Source organism: Hippocampus guttulatus, chromosome 1, assembly GCF_054856545.1.
Source record: "Hippocampus guttulatus isolate MCC_2025c chromosome 1, RoL_Hgut_1.0, whole genome shotgun sequence".
Classification (NCBI taxonomy): domain Eukaryota; kingdom Metazoa; phylum Chordata; class Actinopteri; order Syngnathiformes; family Syngnathidae; genus Hippocampus; species Hippocampus guttulatus.
The window spans coordinates 30,450,076-30,466,372 of record NC_141261.1 but is presented as its reverse complement, the minus strand read 5'-3'; the positions used below and the strand labels follow the sequence as shown (position 1 = coordinate 30,466,372).

Here is a 16,297-nt window from a genome sequence, read left to right as displayed (position 1 = left end):
TCGTGTGGGACAAGGGAACCGTTCCTGTTTCGCTGTGTGCGTGAAGCATTATTATGACTTTTTTTTTCTCCAGACACTTATTAACTTGCTTGCTATTTTGCTGATCAAAGTTGGATACGTGCCGCTTTGACGCGGTTCCTTCGAGACCTCTGTTGTGTGTACTCAGTCACCCAAGAACTTTAATTCTGTTCTTTCACAATGACATTACGTTATCGTCACAATTTGCATGGCTTCTCCAGCTTTCCCTCTGTTAATCACTCCTCGTAATCCCTTCGCGTGAACGATACTTGTAAGAAGTGTAGCTTATTTACTACCATGGAGGCGAGATGATGGAGGCTGTGACTACGGACTTTGGAGCGAAACCGCAACGTATGTAGCAGGCATTAGTAGACAGCCAAAGCTCGTTGCTTAACTTGTTCTTGCTAACACGTCTCCTCCATTCAACTATCAGAAAAAAACGGTGATTCTGTTTTTCTATTCTTTGTTTTTGTTTTGTTGTTTTAATTACATGCAGTTGGCTGCAGAAGACAAATGACGATAGAAAAGATACAAATGTATCTTTTCAGCTTTGCAAAAGATATCGTCAAATCGGCTAGCTCTAATCTAGAGACTGACATTTTTGCCCATTCTTCCTTGAAAAACAGCTCCAATTTAGGTAGATGAGGTGAAGGGCGTTTGTGAACAGTGGTTTTCAAATCTTTCCACAGATTCTCAATTGGATTTAGGTCTGGACTTAGACTTGGCCATTCTAGGTTTCGTTTTAAACGATTCTATTGTAGAATTTGCTTTATGTTCCGGATACTTTCTTGTTGGAAGGTAAGACTCCATCCCAGTCTCATGTCTTTTGCAGACTCCAACACCTTTTCTTCCAAAATTGTTCTATATCATCTTCCCAATAGCTCTATCTTCCCTGCTCCTGCTGAAAGAAAGCACTCCCAGACGGTGATGCTGCCACCACCACCATGTGTGACAGTCAGGATAGTGCGCTCATGCATACCATTTTGTATTTCGGTCATATCTGATGAGAGCACCTTTTTCCACATTTATTGCATCACTCCGGTGGCTTGTGGCGACTTTTTATGGTCGTCTTTGACAAATATCTTTCTTCTTGCCACCTCTTTCAAAAAGGCCAGAGTTGTGCAGTGTGCAACTAATTTCACCATCTTAGCTCTGGATCGCTGCTGTGCATCCATAGTTATCATAAGCGTCTTGGTTGGATCTTTGATCAGTGCTCCGCTCTCCTTGTTTGAGCTGAAAGTTTAAAGGGACGACTGGGTCTTGGTAGGTTTGCAGTGGTCTGATACACTCTCCATTTGACTATGTTTGATCAAACAGTGCTCCGTGAGAGGTTTAAACCTTGTGAAATGCTTTCAAATCCTGATCCTGCTTTAAACTTCTCCACAACTTTATCCTGCTTGGTGGTTACTTGGTCTTCATGATGCTGTTTGCTCCCCAATATTCTAACAGACCTCTGAGACCATCACAGAGCAGATGCATTTATATTGAGACCAGATTACACACAGATGGACTCTATTTATCATCATCAGTCATTCAGGTCAACAATGGATCATTCCGAAATCATCGGTGAACATCTGGAGTGAGTTGGCTGACCTGACAGGAAAGGGGTCGAACAATATTTCATGCCCCACATTTCAGTTTCTTATTTCAAAAAATAAAAATAAAAAAAGTTCATATATTGTATAAATATCCTTCCGCTTCATGACTGTGTCCCAATGCCAATTTTATTTCTTTATGTTTGAAGCCTGAAATGTGACAAAAAGGTAAAAAAGGGCGCTGAAACGTTTTCACAAGCCACCGTAAGCGCTGAAGGGTGTTTCATATTGTTTCTTCTAACAACAACAACAATAATGAATGCATTCGTCCACTGCTCAGTTGTTTAATACATCTAAAAAGTCACACATCTACCTGATCGTAGATATATATTCGGTCTGTGTGTTGACTGGCGCAGAACTGCAGGCCCTGGTATGCACGATCACCACCGTCCTCACAGCCATTCGCTTTCGGCGCTTCAAGTTCTAGACAAAGAAGAATAGAATCATATACTGTTGGTCCTGAGGTACAGTATATGAACAACATTTCGGATGTGATAACAAGAAAGGGTATTCTATGATAAATCTCAGCATTTATTGTGGATAAAGGTTAATTACGCGACACCCCGTCACAGTGGAACCAGACAAATCGGCCCCAGCTCTTGGCTCCAATTGAAAACATTTTTTAAGGTCAAAGCTATTTTTTGAACCAACATTTGAATTGAACAAAAAGGCCAAATGGGGCTTTGATTTTTATTTTTCAGCTAGTATATGGATTTTGGTTACCAGAGCTAACCTGAACTCACCCCTTTGAAGCATAATATTTTGGAATCAATAAGTGTTTCAGTTCTGTGTTGAGCATGTTTCTTCGTGTGAAGCTGAGATAATCGAAACACATCTTGTCTGGTGCACTTGAGACTGAAGTCCTATTTTCAGTTAAAAAAAAAAGTTTTTTTTTTTTTTTTACCTGGTATTTCTTTCACTTCCATTATTCATCAGTTGTGTAATCCTGTGTAGTCACATGAGGCCCATGAGTTGGACAGAGAGCTCCCAATTTATGTTGAACAACTTCACACAACAAACAGCACAGAAAGGGAGAGCGAGTGTGAGTGATAAAACAAGTGAAAGAGGAGAGAGGAGGGAGAGGGAGGACAGGGAGCAGGTCATTACTGTCAGCAATGTAACTTGCTCATCCTGCCAGCATCGAACAAGAAAAGGTCAGGTGGTGGAAATGAGACTGCTGCTGCTCCACCACGCTTCATTTAGACAATGACCTATAAGACGCTGATAATACTTGCTTTAAATCACTTCATGTGGCCCATTGTCTGCCTTGTGTGTGTGTGTGTGTGTGCGTGTGTGTGTGTGTGTGTGTGTGTGTGTGCGCGCGCAAATTTGTATCAGTGTCCAATTGGCTTGCACACGAGCTGATGTTGCTAATGCCTCTTTGATCAGCCAACTTGGTAGCTTCACCTTAAAGACATCATGGGCTAAGTTTAACTAGTCGGTTTAAAAACTGCATTAACAGGTTAAAGATGCGAGTTGTACAAGTGATGTTGTTTCGGGTATCATCTACGCTCCTTGACAGATGTTCCATTATCTCTACCTACATGTTTGTGCTTCCCTCTTAGGTGCTGGTGTGCCCTATCATATTTTGTCTCTGGGCCACCTCATCTTGAAAATAAAAGCACTGTGAATGTATTTGGCCTTTCAAAATAAAACTCTCATCTGTCTTTCAACACTGGCAATGAAACCTAACCGCTCCACTATGTGCACCTGAAATTTGTTGTAAGCAGTTTTTTATTTCTTTTCTCCCCAATTGGCTGTTTGCAGTGGCTGAACACACAAGCTGCATTAAGTGGGTCATTTATTTGATGGGGGCAATTCATCTTAAAAAGCCGTCTTATTAGACTGTCACTTGCACAGTATGAACAGTGCTTTCAAATCACACGCTTTGGGATTTATCTGTTATTTTACTGCAAGCGAAAGAAAACAACGGCTAATTGGACTGAGTCATCTCATCTTCTGCAGGACTGAAACAAAAGATGAAATAAAAATGCAACTATATACTTCAAGACGGCAGAACTTCAGTATAGCCGAGTTTGCTGCAGCGTTTGAACTAACATCCGGAAAACATGAATCCGTGGATAAACGTTGGACTCATGCAGATCGGCGGGGCGACAGGCAGCAGAGCGTGCGAGGCAGTGAGGTGGGGGAGGAGTGATTGCTTGTGCGTGCCGTGAGAAAAGTAATCTCGGAGCAATCAAGAGGTGGGAGCATCTGACAGCTCTGTGGCTCGCTTCCGAAAACCCTGGGCAGGTAGAGGGAAATCATTAGCCGACGCGCCTGACCCCATAGGTCACCTTTATTGGACAACCTCTGTGTTTCATATTAAACTTGTGCTGCCAGAAACAGACTTGCGGCAGCATGTAACAAACAGACTGAATAAGTGATCGATGGATGCATACGGGTTGTGATGAGGGAATGTCCAAAGGCATGTTGCATTTTCCTTCTACCATTTCAAACAGGCATGCTTTTTACTCCCTCAGAGGTCTAAGAAGGTGTTCTCCGCTCACCTTCACCGTTTGTTTTCTGGCTCTTGAATTGTGTCTCAAGGCCTTAGCATCCATGGGGCAAAATCCAAAACCATAAGGAGAAAAAAAGTAGTGGTGAAGCAATCACGCTCGATGGTACCCCACTGAAAGATGTAATCTTTTATATTATTGGACAGCGTCATCAACAACTACGGAGGGAAATAATGCAGATGTCAAGGCAAGTAAGTCAAATAAGGGCTGCATTCCTTCTCAAAAATCATGGTGTTCGAACAGAGACAACCACAGATCAAAATAAGGATTTGCATGGCCAACATAAATCAGTCCTGCTTTATGGAGCTGAGACGTGGAGAGCAAGAATGCAAGACAGCATGTCAAACCTTTATTCACCACTGATAAAACTGGAGCAGGGGTTTGGACATATCCCTCAAAAATTGGCCTTAAATATCAGCAGACAGGCCTTGAGGTGGAACCCCCAAAGGAGACCAAAGAGGGGGCGTCCAAAAACGAACTGGCGAATGGAGCTTAAAAACAAAAACAGGAAACACCTGGGCACAGATAAAGAAGGTCTGTGATGAAGTATGTACTCTACAGGTAGGGCGTGACACTCACGGAAGCTGCAGTGAGATTTTGTTCACAAGAAATTGTACACAATTTTCAACCCGGACAAAATGAGAGCCCTGAGAAAGAGATACAAGTACTGCCAAAGCAAACATACACGCTAATCCCTTAACAAAATTGACACTTCACCTCACAGGTCTTGATGAATAACCTGAGTGAACCCAGTTCGAAAATCTTCATTCATTGAAAACAAACTAATGCAATTGTGATCAATGGAAACCCCAATTATCAATTCACTTGGGACTGAGATTTTTTATTTACGTTTTTAATCACGGGCTGCAATTGCCAAATCTCAGCAAATGAACTCCCCATAATTTAAGCAAGGCCCCCTGCAGAATCTCATCCTAGATCTGGATCAGGGCTTGAGTCAACTCTTAAACTGCTGCCTTATCGGGAGCATGCGTGTACCAGCACTGATTTTGATTGGGAGGAATGTCGGTGCCATTTGACTGTGTGTGCTGGACAGCCCCGGGGCGCCTGTAATGGGCAGCATTTTTCACAGCCCCGTTTTGTTCAGCAGAAATGTCGGTGCTGTTGGACAGTCTGCGGCTGGAGGGATGGATGGCTTGTGGAGCCGACAATGAGAAGAAAGGAGAGTAAGCTTGGAATTGAAGCGGATTTATTTGGGACAGCAGGCGTGACCAATCTCTTTTTCGTCAATGGACGCTACAGCTTCTTGTTTGCTTTCAAACTTAACTTGTAGCAGACGTGTGCACATTTTCAGCATGACATCTTTGATCCACTGGTGAAAGGATACTAGAACTGCTTCAAACAAGAAAGTGTATGCAGAAAAAGTGCTTAAGATTGCATGACTTTCTGTGTCTTATGTTTTGTGTTGTATTATTTAGTCATTTAATGTTAACTGTTCTGTTGATGGCGGCGTGGGCACCCGCAGCGGCTCCTTTCTCTCCTGTGGTTGAGAGGGTAAGAAATTTCATCTATGCTGCATGTTGCACATAGAGCACATTTGACAGTAAAGTTGACTTGAACTTGAACTTAAACAGTTTTAGATGCTGTCTGGTGATTGATGCAGCAACACATGATGTGCCAAAGGTGCCCGATCAGATTCAGGTCCAATAGATTGCTAGGACAGTCAATGCCTTTTTTGTTTTTCAAGATCTGACAATGATGCAGGCAGCAGGACATTGCCCACTGCACCGATCAAATGTGCTCAATGTGAACATTCTCTCATTTAAGAAGAGAACAAGGCACCTGTGGTAAATTGAAATCAGATTGAATGGTGACATGCTGTGAGCACAGGCCCCACTTGTTGACTTCTGGCCTTAATGTCACCCTCACATAGTCTCCTTATGACAGTTTGGTCATAAAGGTATATGAGTGGCCCGCTGGAGGCCAATTTGTAGGTTGCTGCAAGTGCTCCCCCTCTTCGTCTTTGCAGAAAGGAGCAGGTGCCAATCTTGCTTTGCGGGGCTGGAGACTGCGACCAAATTGGTCGCATTTGCGAGCTGTTTTTCGGCGTGTGCGAATAAGAATTTCATTTGGTCGCATTGGTACGAGTGCATAAATGTTCCCATCAACACAGGCACGGTATGAGACATTACGGTTAAAATTCACCCTCGTTGTCAGTCTTCTTTGGTGTCCGCATTATGCTTACACCGGACGCTTTTGACTTGCGTTGATATGCACATTGTTTCTTTCATAAAACATTTGCAGTCAATGATATGCATTCAATGCATCCGCATTGGTTCACGCGTCCCCATCAATAAACACGCTGCACATATGGACATTTATAAACCAAATGAAAACAACAGAAACCACTGAGAAAGTTGGTAGCACCAGTGTTACCAGATAAAAAGGTTGCCGTAGAGCACTACTGCCAGTTGCGTCCCTACCAAGGGTTCATTCCAGCTATCTTGGTGTACTGCCCTGTCTCCTGGCATCTCGGCCATAGTCATGACACTGCTCTGACATTGTAAATATTTTGGCCACAGCGTGTTCAGATCTTTGAGAAGCTACACTCGAAGAGCAACTTTGGTGGGCTGCTGTCAGAGTTTTTCTCGGACAAAGTTAAAGAAATGACTCGGCACACAGGGAAAATTGTCTTCAAGATCGGTGGGAGGGATCTCTGAGGGCGAATGACGTTTGTCGCCCCGGTAATCCCACTCGAGCTCCCTTCCCGCCAATTCGGACTTTTATTGTAACATACAAGAAAAACAGTGCCCCCGATATTTGCATACCACCCCCCCGATCCGGCCCCTCGTTAGTGATTGGTTACCTTGGTTTGAGCTTTGGTTTGAGCCTTTCTGTCTGCTCTACACTGAATCAACATGTTGCAGACCTTGCGGACGACAAACGTCGACTGGGCGCGACGGGTGTTCTCAAATCGTCTTTTGTTGTTCAACTGCTGTTCCCCAATTATTCATTCCCCCTTTGTGACCGAGTCTAGCCCTGTCTCCTCTGATCGCCCACCTGCATTGACGTGCTAATTGTGGACTTTGACAGTCCTCCGCCCAGGTGGCCGCTTTGTGCACAGGCATTTGGGGGTGCTGGATACGCACCCAAACGTTTAGACGGGCCAGAATTAAATGAAACTTTAAACATGATACAATTTTGCTCATAGATTCCTCTAACAGCTGCAGATGCCACATGCAGTGAGGCAACTGGAAATTTCCCAAACTAGCGAAGTATCAGCAGAAATGACGTGAAGAAATCATCTCTGGAAGCAAACCAATTGTGAACAGGAGCTAGCTGTATTGCCAGTTTTCGAAGACTGCAATTTGTGGATTAGTCACCAGCATGTTAAAATTACACCTCTTTTTCGAAATTTGAAATACAACAGAGAGAGGATTCAATGCTTTTGCATTTTTGTTTTCAGCGCTAATGCTGCACTCCAGAAAAGTGGGGGAGTTAAGAGTTTTCTGCCCTCAGGAACGCCACTTAAACAGGTCGGAGAAAAATATCAACGCCGACTTCAACGAGTTGCTTCAATCTCGACAATGCTGACCCTCATGGAGACACATATCAAGAATGGTTAAGGATAAATTACTAGATGATACAAATATATGTATCTATCTTTATTTAATATTACATTAACTCAGGTACTCAAGAAATGGAGGTCAAAATGCGTTTGGGGAACAAAAACAATTGATCACGGTCAGCCACCTTGGTTGTTTATATTTGCCTGGAACGCATAACATTAGCACACTACGTAGTATTGTTGCATTCCTATTTTTAAATTCGGTGGCAGGTTACGCTGTGTGGCACTGTTATTATAAACTGGAGCTATCATCATTTACTTTCCAAGTGGATGTGCGCTGAACTAGTGTGATTAACTGTCGTAATGGAAGCAATCCAGACTTTTGAATGCAAAGTGCAATTACTGATCACTTCATCTTGTAAACAGGGTAATTACTTCATAATCAGCTACACATAATGCTCTGTGTACAAGGCCCTTTACTGCATGTCACAGTATTAGACAGCATAAAATTGGGAATTTGTTGATTGCCATCCAGCGAGTCATGCTGGGTTATACGGTGTGTATCGTAAATACAAACCAAAGTGGACAGATACCATAGCATGTTGTGTTTCCAAAATGGGCCAGTGCACAGTGCAACACTTTTAAATAATGAGACCTGAATCTACATTATGACAATAATAATAATAATAATAATAGAAAATAAAAAATAGATAATAAAAGAACAGCTTCAGACACTTGATGGTCACTGACTGCACCTCAAACTTTTCGCAAGGAGCAGATTGTGTGCTTTGATAAGACTTACTCAGGAGATTAGTGAGACGTTATTCAATATCTCTCTTAGCTTCCTGTGAGCAGAACTAGGCAATATCCCAAAGAAGATATGCATAATAATATGAAGAATAACACCCGGCCCCATATGGAAAGAGATATAGTCCCTTATTGGTTTGCAGCGATGAAATTAAAGAGCATTATTTGGGCTGCACTGGCCAATTTTCACAGATATGAAAAGGAGAAGATTGCAGGTGGGATTACCGTGAGTGCGGCCAGGGAAGACGCAGCTGCCACCACCAGTGCCGCCGCCGCCGCCGCCACCTCGCTTTCCCGCTGATTGTTTGCCTTTGAGCTGCTGCTTGTCCCCTCCCTCGGCATCTCCTGCTTTCTGTTTGTCTTTTGCAGGCTCATGCTCCTCCTCATTCTGTTTGCCTTTGCACAATTTGGTGGCGTGGGATTTCTGCCAACAGAGCTCAGGTTCTCGGTCGGAGCTGGACGGGATGTGACACGCCTGCTCCTTCTTGGCTGAGGGAGATAGCTGTGGCCTGGTGGGCTCTGAGGCAGCAGAGGCATAAGGGGAATGATTAAAATCATCTTTTCGGGCCGGGTTGTAGAGTTTAATTACGCATTAATTAAAGAGCTTCGGTCCTTGGACAGAAATCCATCATTCATGGATTACGAAAGTGAGTCTGGACCCAAGTAGAGTATATCTCAATATGCCACATAAATTAAAGTGTGACCAAAGATCAATTTTAACAGATGTGTGAAAGATATGCGTGGGTGAAGTTACAGTTGTTGCCTGAAAATGAGTGTACATTTCCATCCACCCATCCAAATTCTAGAGCGTTTGTCCTCATTAGATTCCTGTGTGGGATGTGGCTTCTGCAACCTAACTTTCGCCAAGAGGCAAAGTAGTACCCGGTGGACTGGTCGGCTGCTAACTGAAGGGCACAAACAGAAGTCAGCATAACATCCGAGCAAGGGGTAAACATACCAACTCCACAAAGGAAGGCTGAAGCCACGAGTTGAACGGCGACCCTCAGGACTGTAAAGCAAACGTGCTAAGCACTCGATCTCCGGTGAACTCGAGCGTACTGTTTCCAAAGGAAAACTAATTCAAGTATCCATACAGTGAGAATGTTTATCAGGTCCCCTGGAAACAGGTTTGAACATGCAAGGCTAATTTAGATGCAAATTTGTGAAAGAGCATGAAAGAATCGTTGGAGGTCAGCGACAACCAGTGTTGTGTTCGTCAACGATGACAAAATGATTTCGTTAAGGCCCCTATTTTTCTCCATGACGATAACAAGCTAAATATGGATCTTTGATGACTAAAATATGATGTAACGGATGTGAGTTTTCATTGCCGAGACTGGGCAAAATTATTAGCGTGTGGTCTGTCAGACGTTCAAAATGCATGACATCTCTTCCCATTGTGCGTGTAATCTGTCTGTCAAAAATTATCAGCAATGCTGCTGCAACCTATCCTTGTTTGGTCACACGCCCACCAGGGCACACGCACACACCGGCACAACACAACACGGCGGTTGTGGCATCTTAAGGCTCACCACGCTGATATTTTTTTGCAGGTAAATCACAACTAGTCCTGTTAAAATATCATACTGTAACTGTATACATTTGCTAACATTTGATGTTACACGTCAGTCGGCTTGTAATTCATTTCATTGTAAGCTTCAAGTTTTCCATGTTAAGGGGTGTTCACACGGCAAGATTTGGTCCGGTGCTACGCCGGGGCTGCCCCAGTAGAGCGGTCACACGTGCAAATTAGCTCCGGCGTAGCCCCGGAAAACAGCTTACACCGGACCAAATTTGATCCACCTCAGGGAGGTGGTTTAAAAATTTGCTCCAGAGCAAATGCTCGTTTGCGAAGCAGCACCGATGTAAATTTGCACGTGTGAACGCAACTGGGTTAAATTTGCTCCAGAGCAAATGCTCGTGAAGAGTTGATTACATACGGCGAGAATGCGTTGCTTTCGTGCTCTGTCGGACTTCCGTCATGTGTTTGTTTAATAACGACACAAGACTTGGCTGGTAACATCTTTCCTTTTGTAGGAGACTGGACTGTCTCGGAGTTGTTGGTGTAGTTTGTTCCTTTGTTGTGTGTTCACAACCCCCCGCCCCCCATATAATTTCTTTTGTGATTTCCTCTCTTGATTTTCTGTTTGGCGCATTACGTGTTTGCTTTTCTGAGTGTCATTGAAGTCATCGTTGATTTACGTTTTCGGGGGCGGTCACTCTCGAGCAGAAGGCACAGAGACCGAGAAGGAGAAGGACGTGCCTGTACAGTAGTTGCTTGAGTTGTGTATACGTTTTAAAAAGAACCAACACGACAGCTCATTTGTTTTCTGTCGTTTTGCTCCGCTGCAGAAACTGCCGTGTGAACGCAAGTGGGGCTGCACCGACGCTGTGCCGGTGCTGACACGCTAAGCGGCTTTGTACGTGTGAACGCTTCGCAAAATTTGCTGCGGTGTAAAATATATCGCAACAAAATACATCGGTGCAGCGCCGGAGCAAATGTGTGCCGTGTGAACATCCCTTTAGATCCTGGTGCAAATTGGCCAATTTGAGCCTTAAGTTGTTTTGGTTCAGCTAACGTCATGGATAATGTCAATTCATTAGCTTGTTGTGTGTACAACCAAATATTAAAAGTAGACTAAGGTACATGTAGGAATGTTGGGATGTTGGGATGAAATGTGTGAATTATTTCTTTTATAGTACAAAGGTCTCTCATGTTATTCTGAGCAGCAGTGATGGAACCGGGGTGTAAAATCATCCACACAGTCAGCTCTCCGAGGATGAAATAAACTTTATACCATCACTGCACTCGGGATAGGAGTCCCCTCTAGCCTAAATTGTTAAAACTTTGTTACCACTTTATCCGTGTGTAATACATCATCCTTAGTGGATCAGAAAATCTTTGTTATTGTTATTGTATGTCTGTTTTAAACCAAAACTGACTAAAACGAGACTAAAAAACATTTAGAGTTTTCGCCGACGAAAACTAGACTAAAACTTTCACGAATAGGAATGACTAAAATGTGACAAACACTAATCAGCATTTTTGCCCAAAAGAGTAAGACGAAAACTAAATCTAAAATGGCTGCCAAAAACAACACTGGCTACAACCGTCTTCAACGGCCCTGCCTGTGACATTTTCGAACTCATTTCTGCAAGTTTTCAGAGAGTGTGAATGATCATTATGGCGCATTGTTCCCCTAATTGCTCTCCTGCAATGCTGTGTGTGCAATCAACATTAACATAACAGTCCCGGTAATTGCCGCATCTGCGCAACACTCTACCCAGGTGATCATAGTAAGCTGGGGAGCTCATTTGAACCTTCTTTGAAATACCAAAGTTGTTCTGCAGTGTGATTTGACTCGCCAGAGAGGAAAATACAGTGGTCAGGAATTGAAGACACGAAAAACGTTTGCAAGGATTATGCCATAGCCATTCAAAGACATACAAACAATTCCAAAAAGCATTGGGACACCGGACTACATACACTGCTCCACATAAATGAGTAGACAACCTTTTATCCTTTTCTCAGTGAACATAAGCATCATTTTCTGAATTTTGACGATGATGATTTGAATCACCAGCAGGTCAATGCATTGAATGAATTTTCTAAACCTAAAATCTAAAAATTTGCTCTGCTGTGTACTCGTTTTCGCAAGAGTCAATCAATAATAAAATGTAAATGTTTTAGTAAATTTCAGAAAATTTGTTTTCTTACAAATGTGTTGCTTGGTGTACTCATTTATGTTAGAAAGTAATGTAAATGGGGCGTGGGGGGATAAAACCCTTGTCTGTAACCATTCCATCTTTAGAAGATGCTCTTTTCTTATCAAAGGTGTGTGTGTGTGTGTGTGTGTGTATATACAGTATATATATACTGTATATATGTATATACACAGAGAGAGAGAGAGAGGTGTGATTGTGAGTGTGGATGGTTGTTTGTCTATGTGTGCTCTATGACTGACTGGCAACCAGTTCAGGGTGTACCCCGCCTACTGCCCGAAGAGGGCTGGGTCCTCATGAGGATAACCTGATCAGATAATGGATGGATGGATTGATCGCATTCTCTTATGTAATTTGTAAAGTTGAGGTGGGAAGTCTAACAAGTTGTGAAATTCAGGGACGCAGAGGTGGGTTAATTAATGATCTTTTCTCTTTGTGACTTGTTTCTTCAAAAGGCCAGCCCACAAACGACTTGCTCAAATGTCACACAATTCTCTGGGCACCTGGCCTCGCCACTGTCCCCCTTTGCTAACAAGGTGAGCGAGACCGCCAAGAGAGAGGGCTCAATTTGTGTTGCTCTGTCCCCACCAAGGAAGATGCTCACAATGAAATCCTGCAGAGCCTAAACATGACTTTCCATTTCAAATGTTTTCTTCAGTCTGCAAATGAGGACCCCATGAGTGACTTGTTAGGGTTCAAAGTTGAGTCCTGAATTCATGCTAAAAACCCCCCACAAAAAACATGTGCATTCAGATGCTGTGTGAAATAAGAAACTGGAAAATCTTTTAGTCTCCCATCTGCGGGGAGCCAAAACAACTGTGGGCTGAAAAAAGAGAGATGATAACAGTTTCGGAAGACCACATGATACATAATATCAAACATTCAAAGATACAATTGGGGCACTGTCATTAAATGGTTCAAATGAGTTAAAAACAGGACAGAGACAACACCAGACCCAGGAGGAAAACTCTTCCTGCAGACTATTCTGGCAGCTGAGCTGTTGCTGTGAGACAAAATACCTGTGAGACTACAAAAGATGAGCTCTACTCTGATGTAAAATTCTATCAGTGTAGTATAGTACTGTATCACATTCCTTATATTACATATATCACATTCCTTCCGAATCCTCCTCCAACAGCTTTTTTGGTCGTACATCAACTGCAGAACTTGTTCTAACCTACCTGCATGAGACATCACATTCTGGCATCCGAAGTAGTTAGTTATGCATGACAGTTTAATTAAAACCAAAACTCCATTAGCAACAATATCGCAAAACAATGTTCAATTTGTGGTCAATTAATGAAAGCTGCTGTTGTTGCCATCTGGAATCAGGTAGAGTTCTTCAGTCAGCTGTAAAATTGAGCTTTTCTACACTTTGCAGGTGGCAGTCACAGGATAAATAGATAGTTTGTACAAATTGTTAAATTAATAGTGTGCCTAATGCAGTGTGTGTGTCTGTGTGTGTGTGTGTCTCTCTCTCTCTCTCTCTCTCTCTCTCTCTCATAACAACATGCTGCAATACGGGAGGCATTGTAGTGCTCAGACCTTACTGATGATGAGACAGACCAGAACTTCTCTGAGCTGCGCACAGATGCAGCTCAGTCACTGGCTGACAGATATCGGCTAAAGCCAGCTCATCTTTTCCAAACTTTTGCGCCAGACTTTACAGCCCCCTCTTGCTCGCTCGGTTTGGCAGGTGAGAATTATACTGAGAACTTGTCATCAGCAGAGAAAGAGCGAGAGGGAGAACCACCCAATATTTTTGCAGCTGAGCTATTTCAAAATCTGGCAAGGCTACCTCCAGTCACACATCATGGTCTCCAATGTTACTCAAAAGCGTCAACGGACAAGACAGGGAGAAAAATGATGAAAAGAAATGCTGGTCATTCTTACCTGTTGTTAGACCTGAAGAAGAGCGTGGCCATTCACACATCTCGCAGTAAGGCAGTAAGTTGCTATTCGAGTACGTACACGCCCCGCAGGCCCATGCTTCAGTGGAAGCGTCTGACTCCAATGAGACATTCTGGGCCGAAAAGCAGGTCAGCATGCTCGCCTCCTGCGTCAACCTTCTCCTGCTCCTGGAGTCAGACCTTTGGCTTGGGCTGGAGTGCAACTCCCGGATCCTTTTCTTTTGTGAGGAGAAGTCACAGTCGTCTGTGATGGACATCTGAGAGTGGGACTCTACTTTCTTCTTTGTCTTAATCTCAGAATTTCTTCCACTGCAAGATGCAGAATTGTTGGTTTCTGAGGAGGTGGAAAAATACTCTGCTTCATCTTGCGATCGTTTCCTCTTCTTTTCCTTGCTGATGTCAGGAGAGAAGAACTTCCGAATATCATGCTGTTTCTCCTTTTCAAACTATTGGGGGGAAAACAGCACCTATGTGTCAATCCATTTGGATTATGGCAGTGGACACGTTTTACAATTGTGAAACATGACCGCTATGTTAAGTTTCCTCCTAGTTGTAAATATACTGTTCAAAAAGGCAACAATTTGGTTTTTGCCCCGCTGAACTTAAAGATCAAAGACATTTGTAAAAAACCCGATTCCAGTGAAGTTGGGACGTTGGATAAAACGTAAACAAAAAGAGACTACCATGATTTGCACATTCTTTTCAACCTATATTTAAATGAATACATAACAAAAATGTGATATTTCATGTTCAAACTGATGAATGTTTTTTTTGGGGGGGGGGGGGCAAATATTCTCTCATTTTGAATTTGATGCCTGCAACACATTCCCAAAATAGCTGTGAAAAGGCCAGAAATGAGTTGAGCAATGTTCTTCAAAAAAAAATTTTTTTTTTTGACATTCCACAGGTAAACACATTAATTGGAAATTGAATTCTGGCGAATAATTAAACCTCAATAACACTGCAGTCAGTATCTGGTGAGTGTCATGATTGGGTATAAATGGAGCATTCCCGAATGACTCAGGTTTTCACAAACAATGATATAGCAGAATATAGAAAAATCCCGGTGGGATTAAATGGGTTTAGGATAATGTTCCTCAACGTACAAATGCGAGGAATTTCATCATCTGCAGTCCGTAATATACATCGAAACATTCATAGAATCTGGAGAAATCGCTGAACGCAAGCAGCAAGGCTGAAAACTAAAATTGAATAGCCATGACCTTCCATTCCACAGACGGCACTGCATTAAAAATCTGCATCCTTGTGGAAAGGATATTACCATGTGGGCTCAGGATCACTTCAGGAAACCATTGTCACTTAACACAGTTTGCCACTACATCTACAAATGGAAGTTAAAAGTCTACCATGCAACGCGGAAGCCATTTATCAACAACACCCAGAAACGCCACCAGCGTGGAAAAGTGTGCTGTGATCTGATGAGTCCACATTTCAAATTGTGTTTGTAAATGATGGGTATCATGGTCAAAGAGTAAAAAGACCATCCTGATTGTTCTCAGTACAAAGTTCAAAAGCCAGCATCTGTGATGGTATGGGGTTGTGGTATGGGTAAATTCTGTGAACCCAGCATTAAGGCTGAAAAATGTTGGAGCAGCATATGCTGCCATTCAAGGGACACCCCTGCTTATTTCAGCAACACAATGCCAAGTCACAGTCTGCGCATGTGACAATAGCATGGCCTCATCGCAAGAATATGAGTAGTAGATTGGCCTGCCAGCAGTCCAGACTTTGTCTCCCATTTAAAAGGTGTGCCACAATATGAAGTGCAAAACAGGACAAGGAAGACCCCGGACTGTTGAGCAAATGAAGTTGTACATGAAGCAAGAATGTGAAATAATTTCACCAACAAAGCTCCAACAATTAGTGTAATTCCCAAATGCTTATTGAGTGTTGTTAAAAGGAAAGGTGACGTAAAAGTGGTATATGTAAGTAGTTGGAATATGTAGCAGGAATCCAATTACAAATGAGTGATTCTTTGCAGTTTGAACATTAGATATATCGTCTTTGTACTGTACTCAATTAAATACAGGTTGAAAAGGATTTTCAAATCATTGCCTTCTGTTCGTATTTCATTGGAATTGACCACAATAATAAGTCATCCTTAAATGTACAGTTTTACAGGAGGAGTGTCAGAAATTTAGTCAGGATCTGGGGTGACTACCATCTGCCTCACATAGT

The 16,297-nt window shown here is 42.7% G+C and overlaps 1 protein-coding gene across 4 annotated transcripts in view; it reads right to left on the bottom strand.

Annotated features, from left to right (window-relative positions):
• Positions 1-16,297, bottom strand: part of zranb3 (zinc finger, RAN-binding domain containing 3) — a 101,419-nt gene that overhangs the window by 31,016 nt on the left and 54,106 nt on the right. For 3 of the 4 annotated variants that reach the window (XM_086125827.1, XM_086125836.1, XM_086125843.1), the window contains exons 13-15: positions 14,082-14,544; positions 8,691-8,984; positions 1,927-2,036 (exon numbers count right to left, since the gene is read on the bottom strand). In XM_086125827.1, the coding sequence (XP_085981953.1) occupies positions 1,927-2,036; positions 8,691-8,984; positions 14,082-14,544 (867 nt within the window). The remainder of the gene's footprint in view (positions 1-1,926; positions 2,037-8,690; positions 8,985-14,081; positions 14,545-16,297) is intronic. The other variant, XM_086125850.1, reaches the window with a different exon arrangement.